Raw genomic sequence first — 20,330 nt, 5'->3', positions numbered from 1 at the left:
CCCCTTTTCACTGCTTTTAGGAAATGTCTCACTATGTAGCTCAGGCTGGTCTTGAACTCCAGATCTTCCTGCCTTAGCAGCATAAGTGCTGGGGACACAGGCATTGCCAATATGCCCTAGCTATAATGTTCCTCGTTGGTATGAGATAGTCACTACTTCTGTAGATAATGGGATGCAGGAAGCATGGCGCCACACTTCAGGGCTATGACAGATCACTGCCAAGGTTTTTTGTTTTTTGTTTTTTTTTTTGGAGGGGAGGGGGTGTGTGGATGGTTTGGATTTTTGTGGGGAGTAATTTTGTTTGTTTAGACAAGGTCTATGTAGCTCTAGTTAGCATGGAACTCACTATATATACAAGGCTGGCCTCAAACTGACAGAAATTTACCTGCTCTGCTTCTTGAGTGCTGGCAGGGATTAAAGGCATGAGCCATGATGTTTTCTGTGTATCCCTAGCTGTCCTGAAACTCATTGATATACTTGCCTCTGATCCCTAGCACTGGTATTACCACCAAGTTTTTTAATCCTTGTAAGTTTATGGACAGCCAAGGCTACACATTTGGACTCTGTCTCTAAAAAGGGAGGCACTGGAGAGATAAGTCAGCAATTAAGAGCATTAATTGCTCTTCCAGAGGACCCAGGTTTGATCCCCAGCACCCACTTGGCAGCTCACAAATATCTGTTAATTCCAGTTCCAGGGGATTGATCCTATGCCTTTTTTGGCCTCTATAGGCACCAAGCAAGTACATACAGATATACATGCAGACAAAACACCTATAAATATAAAGGAAACATTTAAAATATATAATGAAAATGTAAATTAAAAGAGCAAGGGAAACTGGGTGTGGTGATGGCAGTGGCGCACCCTCTCATCACTTGGGAGGCAGAGGCAGGCGGATCTCTGTGAGTTTGGGGCCAGCCTGGTCTACAAGAGTTAGTTTTCAGGGCAGGCTCCAAATCTACAGAGAAACCCTGTCTCAAAAAACTAAAAATAAATAAATAAATCATTAAAAAAAAAGATTTTCATATCTCAAAACAAACTGATAGAAACTTCCAACAATACAATGCCAGGTACAAATACCTGATTCATGAGGTACCATGGTTTTTGGGTTTCCCCTAACCAAGTTTTGCATAGGCTTTGTATCCATGGGAAACTCTCTCAGTCTCACCTGGGGCAACAAAAGGTATCTGTAACACAAAGAAGGCCTAGCAAGCCAGCCAGGCCCAGCGGGGTGTTGTGGCTAGTGGAGGTTGCTAACCCTCTCCTGCTAGGCCAGCAGGACGTTCCGCAACAGCGGCTCATGCCCACTAACCTGTGTCCACAGCAGCAAGGAAACAAGAACCCCGGCCTCTGTCTCCTTGGGTTCCTAGCCAGTTTCCCAGCGTCTCGCGGAAACCTAGAAGACTCCTCCTCCTGTCTCATCTCCCAAGTGTGTTTACAAGCAAGTATCACCATACCCAGCTCAGCTTCCTTTTATTAAGCATAAAGCTGTGATTTCTCATTTAACTCTTAAAGGGCTCTTCAGGGGCTAGCAGTATGGCTCAGCAGGTAAAGCTGGCTGCCAAACCTGAGAACCTGAGTTTGATCCCCTGGGGCCCTCTGACTTACACACACACACACACACACACAAGTACAGTAAACAAAAGACTACAGTCTCAGCTTAACTGAATCCTGCCTTGCAGCTGACAGTGACAGTCACCTGCTGCTTTGGCCACTGTCCCTTCTGAAGCCTGTGTGGGTGAAGTATCTTCTAATTAGTGCATGACATGCCCTACTGGAAGACATGCGCAATCTCTACTGCCTACCCCAGTAGGGAACGAGAGCAAAGCCAGCCTTCCATAGGTACACCCTAGGACTGACCTGACTGAAGGGAGCTTGTGAGTATGTGTGTGCGCATGTGTTTTCTTTCTTAGAAAAGGAATAATACCTCCCAAGCACCTCATGGCCTAAACTTACTGAAGCCACACAGATCAGTCCGAGTCACGGCAGTGGCATTATCCACATCTTGAAGTGGGCTGGAGATGGAAGCTAAGACCTTGAACAAGCAGTTCAAAACTACAGAGCACTGCCTTCAGCTCCTCACTGGGGGATTCTAGACAGCTCTACATTGAGCCACACCCCAGCCTCAGACCTGATTGGCCTTTTGGGGTAAGAGGATGGGAAGTGTGAAGAGGCTGTGACTTTTTTGAGGGGCTTCTGTGTGTAGCTCTGGCTGTCCTGGAACTCACTCGGTAGACCAGGCTGGCTTTGAACTCACAGAGATCTGTGTGCCTCTGCCTCACAAATCGTGGGATTAAAGGTTGCACCACCGCTGCCTGGAGTGGCTGTCACTTGTTTGTTTTCTGAAGGTTCCCTAATTTTGCATTTCTGTGACTGTGAATGCATCTATGCGGGTAGGCGGTACTCTTGGGAGCCAGAAGAGGGAGCGGGCGAGCCGGCTGACATGGACGCTGGGAAATGAATCCAAGCCCTCTGTTCTTAGCCTCTGACCATTTGTTGGCCCCCCAGTGTCATTTGTTTTAGAAACAGGTTCTCACTGACAGCGTTGGGTGTTTGTGGCACTGGCCCCCAAAAGCTGGACAAGCACTCTACACACTAACAACAGACTGCCTTTGTTTTGGTTTTGACCCTGGTCTTGCTATGTATCTTGTGTTGGAACTGAGAAGACCAGGCTGGCCTTGAACTCCTGTTGTGTTGTTCCTGCCTCATCCTCCTGAGTATCCTCTTCCAGGTGAGGGAAAAAAAAACTCTGGCTGTTCTCCTTTTTCCTTAATTTTTCTGTCCTTGGCTTGTGCCTGGCCTGCTCCTTTAGCAAGCTGAATTCCTGTCTGTTTCCCTCCCCCCGCCCCCCAAACTCAGGCCTGGTCAAAGCTTCAATGCTTCTGGGCATGGTGGCACACTTTTGGTTTGTTTTTTTGAGACAGCGTTTCTCTATGTAGCTCTGGCTGTCCTGGAATTCACTCAGACCAGGCTAGCTTTGAATTCACAAAGACCCTCCAGCCTCTCCCTCACAAGTGCTGGGTCTAAAGGTGTGCACCACCACGCCTGGCCTGTGGCACACACTTCTAATCCCAGCCCTCAAGGAAGCCCTGAAGGCTGAGTTCAAGGTCAGTCTGGTCTACAACAGGGTGCAACCACCTCCAAATAAACTAAAGTGCTGAGCTGTCTTCCGGCAGCCCCCTTTCCCAGGCTGACTGCCCGTGTGAGCAGGCTGGTTTGTGCTGTAAGGTTTGGTTACATTTTGCTTTGAGTGTGTTTTGGTCAGTGACCACAAGCCTTCACGCCTTTAGAATCCGGGCCAGGGCAACACTGACCCACAGGGAAGGTGAAGCGGAGAGGCAGCCTGTTGAGCCGCTGGGATGACAATTCTGTGTCTCAGCCATTCTTTCCCTGTGGGATCTATTTTTAATTCTGTGTATGCGCGTGTGCAGGTGTCCTTAGAGGCCAGAGTCAGTGCCTCCTGGAACTGAACATTCTTAAGTCCAATTTGGCACCACTACCTGCCAGGAAACCCTACAATGATTACTTATAAATACAGCAAAGTGCACTTTCAGAGGAGTGTAGGCATGGCGAGCGTACAGGTGTCTGTACGCATGACCTGGGTGCTGGTCACTGTACTCAGATCCTCTGCAAGAGCAGTACCCATTCTTACCTGCCAAGCCCACCACAACCATTCTGTGTCCCTGGAACTTCTGCCTAGGGCCTTCCTGTACCTACCGCGGCTCATTCGCCTTCAGAACACCTGCCTGCTCTCCCAGCTTCCTGTTCCCTGCCTACCCCTCACACACGGGGTCTCTGTTGAGGCTGTCCTGGTTCTGGAGTCTCGTTCTTCTAGAGGTCACAAAATGGTGGTCTGATGAGACCCACAGCAGATTTTGTTTGGTCCTCAGTGTGTGTGGTTTTGGTTTAAAGGCCGCCAGGCAGGGCAAGCACTCTCCAGGTTCGCCACAGTCCCTAGCATCCCATGTCTCAGAGCCACGAGCACACATTGGCTGCGTGGCCAAGTCACCACCTTGCCTTCATGTCTTCAGCTGCCACCTGGATCCCCTATTCTGTCTTTCAGTTTGTGAGAATCACCCAGGAAAGGGCCCTCCCAGTCCCTCCCAGCCAGACCCCAGGGCAGGTGCAGAAGCTCACCGGCTAGCAGGGGCCAGGCTGTCCCAGGAGTGGGTTGGTCAGTCAAAGAGAAGGAAAGCCCATGGCCAGAAGGATAATCAAACTGGATCTTTACTGAGCTATGGTGAACGCATGGAACACAACACAAACATGTATGATACTGGAGTCCATACTTTAAATTCAAAATTGAAAAAATACAAATTGAAAAATAGAAATATTTAATTATTAAAATTTCTCTCTTGTAATTCTCTTGTGCCTTTGAGTGGAGGCTAGAAGGTTGACACCTGCCCTTCTACACCCAGATATCAGTGCTGGGCCTTGCATGGGGCAGAGAAACAGGCAGATGAGAATTCAACCTTGATCCCTAAAATGGATTCGATTTAGGTCTGTAATGAAAACAGTGACTGTCACAAGTGTGGGCAGCCAGACATTTGGGACACTGCTGGGCGAGGCTGAGGCCTCTCGCCATACCACAGAATTGCAAGCACCCTGGAGCACTGCAACTTGCACTGGGGTCTGCGTTCACACAACCATTAAAGCGAGCTAGCCAGTGCTAGCTCAGGATCAAGTAGAGCACGGCCCGTGGGGGGGACTTGGTCTTGGGGTCTCACAGTGTAAGGGGCTGGTCCTGGCACCTCTCCTTTCAGACACTGCTGCAGCAAGGTTAGCAGTCCCACTGTTCCAAGGCAGTGGCATCTGTCCGCCAGGACCACACCAGTCATACATTCAGGAGCTGTTTGTGAATATCCCTGCTGAGACAGATTCAGTGTTCAGAGGGTGAGAACCTCAACCAGAAGTTTCTAGCTGACCTCCAGGGGACAAAGGCATGGCTCTGCATACTTTGAAATGAACCAAGCATGCCAGTTTGGATTTCCTGCATATCCTGGTCTCAGAAGGTTGGCTCAGTTCAAGCACAGGAAAGCACAGGTGTGGTGCATCTGAGTTCCTGGTGATTGGGGCGAGGACCTGATCCAGGTCCCAACAAAGTGTCACTTGGGATCGAGGTATGGGATGGCCCGCCGTGATGGACGACCCGATCACTGTGATGGGGCTGTAGTTGTGCTTATGAATTCCGATGTGTGTGCCTGCACAAGGGCAGGTCACTTCAAGGCGAGGGCCGCCTCACGACTTCAGCTGCATGGAGATCACCGCCATCTCAAATAAATAAAGCTAACCGTGTGGTCAGAGTTTCCGCACAGCCATGGCTCAGGCCGCTGAACTCCAGAAGGTCTCCAACTCCTCTGAGTTTCAGCCTGCGAAAGCTCGTCAGACCCACAGGCCAACCTTGAGGATGCAGTTCTGTTCAGGACATGGTAGTTCTTTCCACGTCACTCCACGGCTCCTATTCCTGGCTCTCTAGAGCCTCGCTGGCTCGGAGGGCCCTCTTCAGCTCCTGCAGGAGCATGTCGCGGCTCTGCGCTGTGTACTGGTCGTAGCTCTTACTGTGCTGGGACTCATAGTGGCGCTTCAGGTTGTACTCTTTCAGGACTGACACATTTTTTTTGCATATTAAGCACGTAGGCATGCTCTTCACTTCCACAAAGAAATAGTCTCGCTCCCATTTTTCTCGAAACACGCGGCCCTCTCCTTCTTTCTTTCGTTTGGCCACTTTTGAAGGAGACATGGGTACAAGAAAGATTTCACTTTTCTCTGAATGCTACCACAGAACCACCACGGTGCCAGCCTCGTGACTGAGGCAGGGCCCTTGCCTCACCGTGAAAGAGCAAGAGAGAGTGGTGGGGACTGTGGCGAACCCAAGAGCAGGAGCCCCATTGATGGGGCAGACCCAGCTACTACTGCCAGGCAAAAGGGTGGGCCCCGGTGTCAGTCTTCCAATATGTTGAGAGGAGCAATTATGCATGTGTGTGAATTTCACTTGAGTTTTACAGCTAACTGGAAGGAATAAAGTGGCAGATGCTAACACAGGGAAGGCCAAACAAAACTCAACTGTGGTGGCCCATGGCCACTAGACTGCGGCCTCTCTCCTGGGATGGGTGGGTGACCTGCACGTTAACCAACATCCCAAACCCAGGCAGTGGTGGTCCAGGCACAGCCCACACTCATGGTTAACATGTGCCTAAGGGACAAATACCTCACTCCATCTCCAGAGGACAACTTGCAAACGGGCCTGAGGACACCCTGCAGGACATGGGCTTCCCCACTTATCTACCTCCAACTGGACCCAGTGCCTTCTGTGCATAACCTTGACTGCTATGTCTTCAAGCACAGCACACGCTGTCCCAAAGGGACATCCTGACTTCCTGGTGTGGCACATATCACCTGAACAGTCCTGTGACTTTGCCTCTTGCCTGCCCTGCTCCTACGTATCAGCGAGCCTTTCTGACACCAGCCCCTCTGGCAGTCTCTGTGGTCCAACATCCCCAAGACAAATCTCAAGTATTCCAGTCTGGACTCTCCACCTCTGGCTCCTCCCTGTAATGCTGGGTGTTCTAGGAGCATCCACCTCCTGACCCTGCATGTCCCTTTTCTGTGGCTTTGGCTATCTGAACCTAGGTCCCTCCTGGCTCCCAACTGCTGCTTCTCCTTCCAGGCTCCTCGGAACCCTGGCTGGGTCAGAGGCATTCTGGGCCCTGTACCCCGAGTGCACATGAGCTGCGCACTGCCTGCCCACCTGCCTCTGAGCCTCCCAGAACCAGGCCACACCATGCTGCCTCCAACTCACCCCGTGGCCCAGCATCACCCAGCCGGGGCCTTGGGGAGTCTGCAAGGCGAGAGCAAAGACAGCCCTAGGGGCGTCAGTGACGGGAGCCGGGCATTGTTAAAAGGAACTTTATTGGGTGTTGGGTTCAGATGAGGTCCATGAGGATGTCGTCCTCCATGACGCTGGGCTGCAGGCCCGGCTGGGGGACCGGGCCTCGGGGACCCCCGCTCAGCAGCATCTGACCTGGGGGGCAGTGGGAAGGGACTGCATCTCCCAGTGGTCCCTGGGGCTATTGAGGACCCCGAGTCTCTCATCCCACCTCTTCTGGGAACCCAAGGTAGTCTAGAAAGCTCCAGGGGCCGCCAGAGCCAGAGATCCTTCTAAGCCCAACTAGATGCACACTTTCCTTTGACCCTTTGGGAGCCCTTCCCCCAACAGCTTCACTGATCCTAAGACATCTTCTAGCAGCCCAGGACAGCAGGGAAGGATTGTGGGACGGTCTCACTCACTGAGGCCTTGCTCCCATGGCTGAACCCTCTAGAGCTATGGGAGGTCCTTTGGTAATGGGGTCCTTGCTCGTGGCTGTAGGGACTCCCAGTCTAGAGCCCTGCCCTCCCCTGGAACACCCTTACCTGGCAGTGGAGCCCGCTGGGGAAGCTGTGTTGGCCAAGACTGGGCAGGTGGAGGGTGCAGGAGTTGCGGCCCCAGCTGGGGTTGCCCCAGGCTCTGATGTGGTGGTGGCAGCAGAGCAGGGGCCCCTGGAGGCTGCAGGTGGTGGAGGGAGGCCTGGGGTGGAGGTACCCCAGTCTGGGGTTGGAGGAGACAAAGAATGGCTCAGAGGAAGGCCTTACTGGTACAGCCTACCTCTTCCTCCCAGAGACTCTGGATGAGAACCTGCAATCCCCTGCTGCCCCACCCTCCAGTCTCACCGGTGCCGGGTTAAGAAGCAGGCTCCGCAACTGGGGATTGGCCCCAGGGTTCTGGGGCCGAAGGATGGGTCCAGAAGGAGGCGGGCCGGGGGCTGTTCCTGGAGGACCCTGGGGAGCCCCTGTGGGGGCCTGGGTAGTGCCTTGGGGCGGGGGCTGCCCTGTAGCCACAGAGGCCCCCACAGCACCTTGAGGCTGGGACTGTGGCGCCCGGAGCTGGAGCTGGGGAACAGACAGCATGAGGAAGGACAGCCAGTAGGTGGCTGCCCCAACTCCACCCGACCCCCAGCCCCAACCCCACCAGTCCCCACTCGAGTCCTCACTAGATTCTGCGGGGGCCTCGCTTGGTCCTCCAGAATGGGGCCCAGGCCTGGAGGTGCCTGCTGTGCCCCCATCTGCATGGGGACAGAGAGGACAGATCAGAGTGAGGGAAGGCTGTCTGAAGCTGTCGGAGGACCTGGCGTGTAGGAGTAGGGAGCTATGCTCTAGGGACACCATCGAGGAGGTGCATCACACCTGCCTGGACACTGAGGAGTGGACACTGGGGACACATGGACAGAGACGACCTATCTTGGCACTAGAGATGAGGCCGTGACCACTGGCTCTGGGGTGATGAGAGGACACTGGTCACCAGCACACTCACCCCTCGCTGCTGCTCCAGCTTCTGCTGCTGGACCTGCTTGTGGTTGGTGATGACCTGCCGTATGCCATTGACAAAGCCACTCTGGTCGTAGGGGATGAGGCCCATGAAGATCTTCTTCTTGGATGAGTACAGGAGCATGAGCACGCGCACCTCACATGGGGCTGTGTGTGGGAAGTGCACGCAGCCCGCCTGTGGACAGAGACTCTTCAGAAGGAGCCTACCAGAGAGGCACAGGACACCCCACCTCATTCTACAAAATTCTACAAGACCTATGGGCAAAAGGTAGGGAGGTCTCGCTGCAAGGCCAGGGAGGGCAGGCTGGCTCGGCAGCTGCCCTGGAAACAGAAGACAGAGTGACAGGCACTCAGGGGCACAGCAAGCCCAAAGTACCTGCTGCAAACTGAGGAGAGGAAAGACAACAGGCCACAGCAGAAGCCCATGGTGACCCTGAGTGCCTCCACATCATGTCTCACTCTGCATTGCTGGGCTAACTCCCTAAGTCACCCTGGAAAGTGTTCTACTGGGGAGGATGCCAGGAAGTCGGGGCTAGACCCTTGAGGATGGGTCTATCTCTCTGCCAGTGCCCACCAGCATGGACCAGAGAACAGCAACATCACAGGGCAGCTATTCTGGGTGTCAGAGCATCCCCAGAGTGGCTTTGGCTGCCTAGGTTACTCCTCAGGACCTGCAGCTGGCGCCCATCAACATAAACCCCTCTCTTTTCATAGTCCACTCAGACCAGGCAGTGCCGCTCAGGCCAGGGTACTGGTGAGTGTCCTCTCACACAGGGGTGCAGCCTAGGGACCCAGTGCTGGCTCAGGTAAAAGGAAGGAAATTACAAGTCATTGTCTTAAAGGGCACCCAGAGGCTGGGGCGACTACACTGTGTCTTTGAGAGGCTGGGATTGACGTCACTGAGCTCCCACTCCCGGTTCTGCTCTGCAGTGAAACACTAGTTCCTGCTACTCAATCCTGAAACACGCCCCCAGAATTCAGTGTTTGTACTGAGGAAGCCAGCGATGGGCCCCACCAGAGGATCCTTGGTCCAGCTGAGCTTCCTGACAACAGCCCCGACAGAATCGCTATGTGCTTGAGCCACAGACACCAGAGAGTGCAGCATGCCACAATGTCAGCCGAGGCCGGTTCCCCACACACAATCGCCAACCCACTAGCACCCAGGAAGGTGGGCCTCCACAGGTGGGACAAGTTACAGCCAGGAGGGCAGGCCCGATGCCACAGAGTGGGGACAGAGATAAGAACAGGGCCAGAGAAGCCAGCCCTCAGGAGCCTGAGACAGGAGGATGTCCAGGTGGAAGTCTTACTACATGGCAAGACCTGTCTCAGATCAACAACAATGACAACAACAAAAACCAGCACCATGGGACAGGGATGTGGCAGGCGCCAGAACATGTGGTCAAGCAAGGCCTGGGCCTATCTGCAGCCACGAATGACACACGAGGTCTCCTGGGCTTCTCACCAAGTCAGCAGAGAAGGGGACAGAAGTTAGTGCCCACCCCCTGCCCGCCACTCACAAAGCCATTGCCCATGATGCGGTAGAGGCCTTTGAGGGACTCCAGGTCCTTGTTGGTGAAGTGGAACTGAACCATTCTTGAGTTCCGGAACAGCGGCCCCAGGGTGGTCTGGAAGCATGCAGGTATCACACAGGGGCAATACACGGTGAGGGGAAGCATTATGTGGGGAACAAGGGCGGGGTCAGGCAGGCCTTGGCCTGGCAGGACATACTAGCAACTGCTGAGGGATGAGCTGCATGATCAGTTTCTGGGGCCATTGCTCAGTCTTCCTGGGGGAGAAAGAGAGAAGAGAATCAGGAAAGGCCAGGCTGAACCTGCCCCCACCGCTGACAAATACCTACAGGTTTTCTCCATGATTCACATAGACCTGGCAAGGCAGAGACCTTGTCAGTTTGGTGTTGGCATCCACGGATGCAGGCTTTGGTTTCTGAAGGAGAAACAGTGAATCAGCCAGGGCCTCCTTTCTCAACCTCCACAGCCCCTGCAGCCCCACAACTCCTCTACCTCCCAGCAGCCTCACACCCATGCTCCCGAAGTTCACAAATATTGCCCCTCCTCTGGGCCCAAAATCTTCTAATCGCTATCCCCCAGAAGCCACAATACCTAAGGTCCTGCTGGTTTTGCTGTGAGCACATGCACATATGTGCGCGTGAGCAAGGGGAGGGGGTGGCTGGGGATGGAGGCCTTGTGCCTGGTAGATAATTGTTCAACTACTGAGCTTCAACATACATTTTTTGTTGTTGTTGTTGTTTTTCTGAGATAGGATCTCACTATATGTCTCTCTCTGGCAGTGGCTGTCCTGGAACACGACATAGACCAGGCGGGCCTTGAACTTACAGAGATCCACCTGCCTCTGCCTTCCAAGCATTGAGATTGAAGGTGTGTGCCACCATGCCTGCCTTCAACATAATTTTTATTTGTTTGTTTTTTGAGACAGGGTTTCTCTGTGTAACAGCCCTGGCTGTCCTCGAACATGTTCTACAAACCAGGCTGGCCTTGAAGTCACAGATCCGCCTGCCTCTGCCCCACAAGTGCTGGGATTAAAGACGTGCGCCACCACTGCCCGGCTCAACTTAATTATTCTTAAAACCCAGCTGTGGCACTTGTATGCACTTGTGAAGCAGATGCAAGTGCTCTGTGAGTTCGAGGTCTATAATGTGAGTTCCAGAACAGGTTCCAAAGCTACACAGAGAAACCCTGTCTCAAAAAAACAAAAACAAAAACAAACAAAAAAACCCAAAAACCCTAGCCTTCTTCTGAACCAGCTCCTCTGGGAGCTACCCACTTACCACACACCCAACAAGTTCTCAAATCCCCTCACCTCCTGCCACTCGAGGACCCCACTCCAGGCCAGGAGCTTGTTGGACACTGACTGCTGTCCACCAAGTGCAGGAGCCCCAAGCTGGGCCGGTGAAGGACCACTGACCCCACCTGGAGCCACAGTGCTTGCCTGCTGAAGAGAACACACAGCAATGAGGGGCCCATACCATCTCAGGGGCAGGACAAAGACCCTTCCTTTACACCACCACCACCACCACCAGGGACCATCATGCCATTCATGAGGAACCAGACTCCCAAAACTACAGACACCTGAGAACAGCTGCAGGCCCCGCTCCTGCCCCAGAGCTGCAGAGCACAGCTATGAGCTTCGCTGTTGCTCCTCGGCCCTTGCAGGAGGTATGCGCTTCCCATCCACCATGCACAGGGGACCAGGGCTAGGTGCTACCACACACCACCTACCATAGATGGAGCCCCAGGCTGGGCAGTGGGTGCCAGACCTGGTCCAGGGGCCACAGTGGAGACTAGGCTAGGCTGGGAAGCAGGAGGTGGCTTGGGGGCTCCAGGAGGCCCAGGAGCCAATGGGGGTGCTGGGGCCTGGCTGAAGGGGGGCCCCACTCCTGAAGCAGCTTGCTGGAGAGGGTTGATGGGTGAGAAGCGTGGGCCCAGCCCGGCCTTCTGGCTCTTGGCGGCCTCCACAGCATTCTGTGCAGCCACCTGAGCAGCACTGAGGTTCCCAGGGACCTGTCACACGGGGAGAAGATCACACACCCCTACAACTATGTACTTGTAGCCCCAAGAGGCAAACCACACCACTCATGACCCAGGAGCTCCAGACCCCATCACCACAAAGGCCATTCCTTGACCTCACATTGTGACCCCAGTATTTCATTATGCCCTCCCAGGAGACCATGGCTCTGCACGGTTCTTGGTAACATCCTTACCTGGTACTGTGGTGGGACAGGGGGCAGAGTCTGCTGGGGGGCTGCTGAGAGTGTGCTGGCTGAGGATGGAGCTGGAGGCAGGGGAACTGCTTGCTTGGGCTGCAGAGGGCCTGGGGCTGAGTTGCCCCCAACTGAGCACAGGAGAGACAACGGAGGCCCGAGAGAAAGGGTTGAGTGTAGAAAGAGGGACATCCAAATCCATGTTAAGAGTGTGGTAAATAGTAGCCCCCCTCCGTGCACCATACCCAGGCCTCACCAGGCAGTACGAGCCCACGCACTAGCACCATGTGCCGCGGGTCCTGGCTCACATCTGCTGGAGGCTGCAAGGGCTCCAGCAGGGCCGGAGGAGCCGCCTTCTCAAACAGAAGCCGAAGGGCAGGCAGCTTTCTTGGAGAAACAATGGAGAAGTGGATCCCACGCTACAGGAAGGGTAAGGAAGGAATGGGGCCTCCAGAAACGGATGGGGCTAGCCCCTTCCCCACTACATGGAGGGACAGCCTGGCCCTTGGACCACAACTTGCGTCAGAATGTTGGGGAGTGGGTGGTAGGTAAAACAGGGCACTGGGATCCGGTAGGATTCTGACAATCCTAGGCAGGCACAGAGTTCTTGCCTATTCTTTTGACTCAGGTTTTCAGACCCCAGCCTGTTTCCTAGGATTCAGAGGTGTGGGCCTGTCCTCCATCACACAAAGAGGTGTAGGCCCTCCCATTCAGCACCCAGCTCACCTCCCCTATCTTCTGCACCAGGCTCTCGGTTGTACAGCCGGAGTACGTGGTGCTCTCCACGGCAGGCAGCAGGTATGGGGGCGAGTTGCAGATGAGGAGGCAGACTCTGTGCGTCTGGCCACTGCCAGGGACAAAGCCAAGCAATGGAGCAGGCACTCACTAGCAGCAGCTCAAGGTCATGCCCTCACCAGCTAGGATCATTTGCGCTGACAACACTGAGGCTCTCGGACTGAGTGACAGCTTTAAGTCACCTATTGGGCAAGGGGCACAGGAGGGAGGTCCCAGCTAGTGTCGGGTCAGAGGGTGCTGGCCTACCCTGGCCTGCACAGGGGCCCTGCTCCCCTCCAGCTCCAGCGAGAGGACTGAGGAGGGCTCAGGAGGTGCACACTCACATCTGTTCCCGCATCTTCTTGAAGTCATCGAACAGTTGCAGGGCAGTGCTCAGGCCTTCCGCAATGAGGCTGCAGCTCTCACCACCGCCGCCCATGAACCTGAGGGACAGTTAGTCGGGCACAGAGCTCCTGCACAGGCACTTGGCACTGCTCCCTCCCTCCCACACTGCACTGCGCCTTAGATGGACATCATCTCAGAGTCCTTAGAGATCTACAGTGACAAAGCAGCACTGAGCAGGGGGGGAAAAGGCAAAGAAACGGTATCAGAAGAGGGAAGAGAAGGGCCCAGGTCACGGAGGCCAGCTTCTGTGCTCTCAGTCCTGGTGTGCCCAATGCCCTGGCCATCCTCCTGCTGCCCTTTCCGAGTGGCCATCTGCTCCACTGGTTTGTTCCCTTCTCTCTTCTTCTCACTGTGTAGCTCTGGCTGTCCTGGAACTCAATCACTAAACCAGGTGACCTTGAAGTCACAGAGACCATCCTGCCTCTGCCTCTCAGGTGCTGGGATTAAAGGTGTGCATTACTGTGCCTGGCTTTCGCTGGATTTTGTTTGTATTTTATGTGTATGATTTTTTTGCCTGGATGTCTGTACACCACACACACATGCATGGTAGCCTTGAAGGCCAGGAGAGGACATTAGGTCACCAGAAACTAGTTACGGGTAGTTGTGAGCCACCATGTGGGTGCTGGGAATCAAACCTGGGGCCTCTGGAAAAGCAGTCAGTGTTCCACCCGGGGAGGAGCACTAAGACAGCCTCCCTCCCATACACTATGGTGAAATGCACTCATAGACAGGATCAGGTGAGTCACAGCGTCTATACAAGTAATGGGGGAAACAGAAGTCCTTACAGGACCCCAATCCAGAGACACTTCCATCTCTCTGACAAAGCGGAAGGTGGGAGCAGGGGTGGACCAAGCCCCAAGCCCCTGAGTTTCAGGGGCTTTTCCTGTGCCGGCACCGTGGCCTTGACTTGCAGCAGCCACACTCTTCTCAAACGTGGGCTCTGGTTCTTTCCCACAGCCGCCTAGGAGCCCACTTTCAACCTCCCCCCATAAGCAGGGTTATGAGCCATCTTGTTTCTTGTCCCCAGCCTGGTCTATCTGTCTGGCCCACAAGAGGCCAGTAAAGCCTTTGGCTAGGCCTACACTGGTGCTGTGTCCTCTGCCTGCCAGGCTCGCGGATGGTTGACGCACCTGTCTTTGCCTAGACTCCGCCCCAAAGTGACTTCATTCTGGTCTGGGTGGAGACCCAACTTATCTACCCTGTGTGCCCAGCATGGCCTCCTCCAGGAAGCCCACCCACCAGACACCACCATAGTGGCACAGGCCATCCAGACTCTGTGGACACGACACCCCCCACCAAGGCCACTCTTCACGGCTCCCTTTGCAGCCTTCATCAGGGGTCTCTGTCACCAGCTGCAGATCTATAATTTGCAGAGGCCACACCAAGTTTTGGACATGGCATGATAGACAGACAGATGCACCTGAAATCTCTAGGTGTTCCCACACTGTGTCCTCAGGCCTCACACCATGGGGCTTGGAGCTTGTCCCATCCTTCTCTCCAGGGACGTTCCCTGCCCTGTTCCTTCACCACCCACTCCCTCACCCTCTTAGTCCTCAGAAGCAAGGATTTTTATTGTTACCTTTAGAGTTTTGAGACTGGGTTTAGGTAGCCCAAAGTGGCCTGAACTCTAGCTTAGGCTGGCCTGGAACTCCTCCCGAGTGAAGGCACAAGCTACCACATCCAGGTGCAGCAGAAAGTGGACGGCCACAGAGCTGGAGCCCAGGCACATTAGGTCCATGAGAGTCTCCATAAAATACCACCAGTCACATATATGATAAGCAAGAGTGGTTTATTAATTCCAACACATTGGTGTGGCACATGGCGACAGCCCAAAAGGCTCACAGACCCCCTTTAAACCAGGTTACGGGAATTCCAGCGAGGGGAGGTTAGTCTGGGGGCTGATAGGTGGATTGGTTGGTGGCTCAGAGTTTACAGCTTTCCAGCTGCAGGGTGGGAGAAACTCTCTTTAGCTCTCTGAAGCTTGCACAAGGCTGAGGGCGCCCTCTGACTGGTTGCCCCTGGGTTGTGGCTTTCCCAAGAATGGCTTGCTCAGCTCCAGCCAGACCCAGTAAACTGAAACTAAGGCCTAGTCCCTGGCAGGGGCTATTAGAAACCTGTCATGGCTCTGGTTTGGCTCCCTGGTCCTCTTTCCACGTACCAAGACAACCCTACATCCATTCAGTCCTGCTACCTAGCTTTCTGCTACTGAAGAAACCAAATCATAAGTTTCTCAGCCTCTCTGAGACCTGCCCGAGGCAGGGGCACCAGGGAACAGCTACAGGCGGTGGCAGGAATGTTGTGATGTAGCAGAGGGAGCACTTGCCTGGCAGTGCCAGCCCTGGAGGCTGCACAACTGTCTGCTGCACATCGTCGTCCAGTGCTGCCAGATACACGTTAGTTAAGAAAAATAACTCTGCACGTCTTTAATCTCAGCACTCAGGAGGCAGAGGCAGGTGGATCTCTGTGAGTTCGAGGCCAGCCTGGTCCATAGAGCTAGTGCCAGGACAGCCAGGGCTACACAGAGAAACCCTGTCTTGAAAAAACAAAAACCCAACAACAACCAAACAAAAGCCCCCCAGGTGACACAGCTGTCTGTGTCCGCTACCTGTCACCACCCATCACCACATCCAGAGGCATGGTGCCGGCGGACGCCAAGGCTCTGGTCAGCGTGTGAGTGTGAAGAGCAACTGCACAGGTGTACCACCTGGACCGAGGGCCACACGGCACACAGGCCACACACCTCTGTAAGTCTGTGAGTGACATCAAAGGCTCTATCGGCTGGGGAGCTATGAGACATACACCCCAGCCTTAACCCTGTTCTTTCTGACTCAAAGCCACAGCTATGGGAGAGCGGAGACTGGTTCCTAGAAGAAAGGAAATGTAACATCAGAAGCCCAGAGCACCTGGCGGTAGTGGCGCACGCCTTTACTCCCAGCACTCAGGAGGCAGAGGCAGGTGGATCTCTCTGAGTGTGAGGCCAGCCTGGTCTACAGAGTGAGTTCCAGGATAGCCAGAGCTACACAAAGGAAACCCTGCCTTGAAAAACAAACCAACCAACCAAAGAAGCCCAGAGCAAGGCTCTTCCTAACCACACTGTACACCTTGTCTCCAAGCAGCAACAGCAGAAGGGGAGATCTCCCAAGCAGGGCCAAGTCCTGCTGACTCCCATTCCAGCCCTGCCCAGAACATCTTGGGAATGGGTCACAGCCCTTGATCAGAACGGTGATCCTGGGAGAGTTAAACAATGCTGAAATGCCTAGCAGCAGCTGAGGCCACCAAAATGAGGACACTTGTGTTTCCAGGGTTCTAAATGTAGGACTGTCCAGACAGTATCTCCCTCTATCTTCAAGCGCCTGTGGCCAGTCTTTCCCCTAAGGGAGGGACCCACTCTTCCTACAGCCCACACAAAGCTCTGGTGTCTTTGAGGGCCTTTCCTAGCAGCCATCACTCACTGTTTACACAGCTACCTCCCTGAGCCTTGTAGGAGTCAGACCCTACTTGGAAGCAGTCCAGAGGAGAAACAGCAGGCACCTGGACTTCCACAGGGGTCCAGAAGTAGAGGCAGTGACGGGAAGCAGAGGACAACTGGCTGATAACAAAAAAGTCACAGAGGTGTGCTCAGAAGACTTAGCAGCCAAGCAGGAGTTCAACAGAACAAAGCTGCCTGGCACTGCTCTCAGACTTCCAGCCAAGCAAATGTGAAGGAGGTCTCATAAGCATCCACATCAACCCTGATGTGCAGCAGTGAGGACCCTGGCTCCACAGAATTCCAATGGCTGTTACTCAAGGGTCACCTCCATCTAAGCCCAGGAGATCTTAAATAAGGAAGGCGTCATCTGGCCTCTAGGAGAACTTTCCAGGGGTGCCACTGGCAGCTGGCAGGGAAATTTCAGGGCATTGTTGGCATTCTTACTGAGGTAGAGCACTTGCCTAGTGTGGACAAAGCCCTGGGTCCCACTCCCAGCAGTGTGTGCATGCACATGCGCACACACAAATCCCAGCATTCCATAGCACCCAGGACAGGCTTCACAACAAAGAATTATCTATTTTCAGGACCTAAGAACACTGACTGTTCTTCCAGAGGACCCAGATTCAATTCCCTACACTCACATGGCAGCTCACAACTGTATGTAACCAGTTCCAGAGGATCTGGCATCCCTGAACAGACATACAGGTAAAATCTCAATGCACATAAAATAAATTAAAAGATCTTTAAAAAAAAAATGATTTAGTCCAAGCCAGGTGTAGTGGCTCAGAGACCTAGACTGAAGCGGCGAGGAAGGAGGGGTAGAGGCCAGCTCTTGCCACACAGGGACCTTGTGGCTAGCCTGGATCAAGACACTGTCTGCAATTTAAAAACGGACTAGAGGCTAGAGAAATGGCTATGCTAAGAGCACTGGCTGCTCTTCCAGAGGACACAGACTGGATTCCCAGCACCCACATGGCAGCTCATGCTGTCTTAACTCCAGTTCCAAAGAATCCTATTCCCTCTTTTGACCTCCAAGGGCACCAGCCACACAAGTGACGCACAAACAAGCACGTAGGCACAACGCTTGTACACCTTAAGCAAAAAGAAATCAGTCTTTTTTAACAATTTGCGTGTCAAGTGTCAACAATGCCTAGAACAGGAAGCCAAGCCTTCCATTCAGTACTCATCCTGACAGCAGCCAAGTGGAGGGTAAGGGCCAGCTCTCCATCCGTCTACTATGTGTTGGCACGTACACACACACACACAACCAAACACAGCGGACATCCAAAGCATACCTACTTCACCAAAGCAGGAAGGCAAGAATCAGCATTGTCAAATGAACCTTGGCCACAGCCAGAATGTGGATTTCACACGGAAAGATTAGCTTGAGAGACGCCTCCCTCCAGCATCCAGCAGTCGACACTGCTGCTCATTTGCAAACCAAGCACAAGAACGAGCGGCCACTCGCGTGTCGCTTACTGTGTGCCATACACCAGCACCTGTGAGGATATCGTGGTCTGCCCCAGGGATCCCAAACAGGTGGTAACCAAAAGTTGATGTTGTGTCACTTGATCATCAGAAATCTCTTAGCCCTCTGGGTTCAACCATTCACTATGAGCAGAGAAAGTTGCCAGTCTGGGCATCAAACCACCACATGTGAGGGCCTGGAGACAGTAGCAAGGAACTAAGTAAGGCTCTGCCGACAGTCACAGAGCAAGCAGTCCTGGATGTGGATCTCCCCGATACCCACAGCCCTGGGAGACCAGACCACACACACAGCTGAGCTTATCCTTCTGAGTTCCTGACTCACAGATGGCTTCATAAGGATGCAACTGTTCCATTTGAAATCTTTATTGGGGAAACCGGTTATGCGACAATAGACACCCAATAGCACAAAGAACACATACAGGGCCCACAGATTTCTCCAGCTCAGAAAGAACAGGCAGGCAGCACGAAGGAGCCTGGGACTCTGTGGTCAGAGAGTTGGGTCTGAAGTCACCGTGACTACTCCAGGTTGCCTAGCTCCACAAACTAGCCACGGTGGCACAAGTCTGTAATCCCAGCAACTAGGAAGTGGAGGCAGGAAGATGAGGAATTCAAGGCTAGCCTCGGCTACACTGTAAGCTATGATGCACCCACAGAAGGACGCTCCAGGCCCAGATGCACCCTGCAGACTGCTCTGGAATAGCAGGAGGAAAGAGGGGGAGAAGGGCAAGCTGACGGTATAACACTCAACCAAGCATACTCAGACACCGACTCTGTTCTGCGGACCACAAATGGAGGAAAAGCTCACTTGATGCCATCGAGCCAGGTGACAAACTCATAGGCACTGCTGGTAGGAGCATGACATTGTACGTAGGACTCCGGAGCGCAGTCCACTGTGTTGAACACCACAAGGCTGTACTGGGTTCCACCATACTGGGAGAACAGGATAAAAGAACTTTGAAACTGAGGTCTTAGGCAAGGAACTTCAGATCAGGTCCGTACCCAGCTTCCTCCCTCAGCCTCAGAGGTCTACCGGCCTCCTCCCAGTGAGGCGGCCGCACACTCACGTCTCCACCGAAGTCCGTCTCCGCAGGCGGTCCCCCGTTGAAGTACCTAGAAAGACAGGAAATGCGGCGTCGGCACGAGCCGTAGGTACCGCAGAGGGAGGCGACGTGGGCCCTCACTCACTCGATGGCGGGCAGCAGGTAGTGCTTGCGGAGTTCCTCGAAGTACGGCCCCAGGTTTGCTGTGCCCTCGATCACAAACACCACGTCGGCCACGAGGCCCCCGGCCCGAGCCGGGCCCTCGGACCCGGGGACCATGCCCCGCGCCGCCGCCGCCAGCGCCGCCGCCGCCGTTGCCGTCCCAGGACGAGCAGAAGTGCGCCTGCGCAATGCGCGCACCCGGGCCGGACGTCTGGCAGGCTCTGCTGATACTAATGCGGCCATGTTTGTGCCGGGCACAAACGGGGAGTGGCGGCTTTCTCTGTACCCTGGCACTGTGGACACCATGAAACTCTCAGAATTGGCACAATGCGCCCCTTTAGGGGCCTCTTGAGATCGAACAAACTTTTGTCCACAATATCAAGCACGAAATAAATCGGAAAACGGCACATCCGGCCACCATCTTTGAGTCGGTATCGAGTTTCCGACTCCGAGCTGAAGGGGAGGTTTGGGGAACCAGATTGCTAGGCAACGCGTACCCAGCCGTTGTTTTCTCACACAGAGATTAAGTTAATAAATTCTAGTCTTTCTGACCGGGGACAGATGGGAGAGAGCGGTCCAATCATATCTTCGGAAACGACGTTGCCAGGCAACACTGTAAAGTTGCAGAGGACTTGGAAGCCGGGGCAGTTGTTTTCGCTCGAAAAGAAGCGAATTCCAATTTAAGTGGCAGTTGCTAGGCAACACCTGATCCCTGTTTTCTGGGAAAGAATCCCGTAACTGGTTCAAAGCAAATACTTAGATGATAGATAGACAGATAGATAGATAGATAGATAGATAGATAGATAGATAGATAGATAGATAGATAGATAGATAGATAGATAGATAGATAGATAGATAGATGGTAGATAGATAAAATAAAAATAAATAAATAAA

General features: G+C 53.7%; 1 protein-coding gene across 8 annotated transcripts; it reads right to left on the bottom strand.

Annotated features, from left to right (window-relative positions):
• Positions 1-4,207: 4,207 nt before the first annotated feature.
• Med25 (mediator complex subunit 25) lies at positions 4,208-19,609 on the bottom strand. Of its 8 annotated transcripts, none has more exons than XM_087901493.1 (17): positions 19,420-19,609; positions 19,299-19,344; positions 19,040-19,164; positions 13,217-13,315; positions 12,825-12,945; positions 12,355-12,517; positions 12,099-12,229; positions 11,617-11,898; positions 11,198-11,329; positions 10,218-10,303; positions 10,088-10,145; positions 9,877-9,984; positions 8,346-8,534; positions 8,026-8,097; positions 7,706-7,924; positions 7,409-7,583; positions 4,208-5,722 (listed from the first exon to the last, which is right to left on the bottom strand). In XM_087901493.1, exons 1-17 carry the CDS (start codon positions 19,551-19,553, stop codon positions 5,457-5,459), a joined length of 2,406 nt encoding a protein of 801 aa, XP_087757619.1. In that variant the 5' UTR covers positions 19,554-19,609; the 3' UTR covers positions 4,208-5,456. The 8 variants fall into 8 exon arrangements, with proteins under 8 accessions (XP_087757619.1, XP_087757620.1, XP_087757621.1 ...); XM_087901494.1 differs by having other exon boundaries at positions 11,198-11,326; XM_087901497.1 differs by lacking the exon at positions 4,208-5,722 and adding an exon at positions 6,891-7,019 and having other exon boundaries at positions 19,420-19,608.
• Positions 19,610-20,330: the final 721 nt, after the last annotated feature.

This window comes from Myodes glareolus, chromosome 24 (genome assembly GCF_982192425.1).
Source record: "Myodes glareolus chromosome 24, mMyoGla1.1, whole genome shotgun sequence".
Classification (NCBI taxonomy): domain Eukaryota; kingdom Metazoa; phylum Chordata; class Mammalia; order Rodentia; family Cricetidae; genus Myodes; species Myodes glareolus.
The sequence above is the reverse complement of the archived record's forward strand: the minus strand, read 5'-3'. Positions and strand labels throughout refer to the sequence as shown.

What these genes read in the sequence shown, in the direction of transcription:
- Med25 (XM_087901493.1), bottom strand. Translation starts at nt 19,553, where the DNA reads ATGGTCCCCGGGTCCGAGGGCCCGGCTCGGGCCGGGGGCCTCGTGGCC. An exon ending in ACCTGGCTCGATGGCATCAA is followed by an intron (nt 13,316 to 19,039) that starts GTGAGCTTTTCC and finishes ACTGTCCCTCAG; the next exon opens with GTTCATGGGCGGCGGTGGTG. An exon ending in GGGTCCTCGAGTGGCAGGAG is followed by an intron (nt 10,304 to 11,197) that starts GTGAGGGGATTT and finishes TTTCTCCTTCAG; the next exon opens with AAACCAAAGCCTGCATCCGT.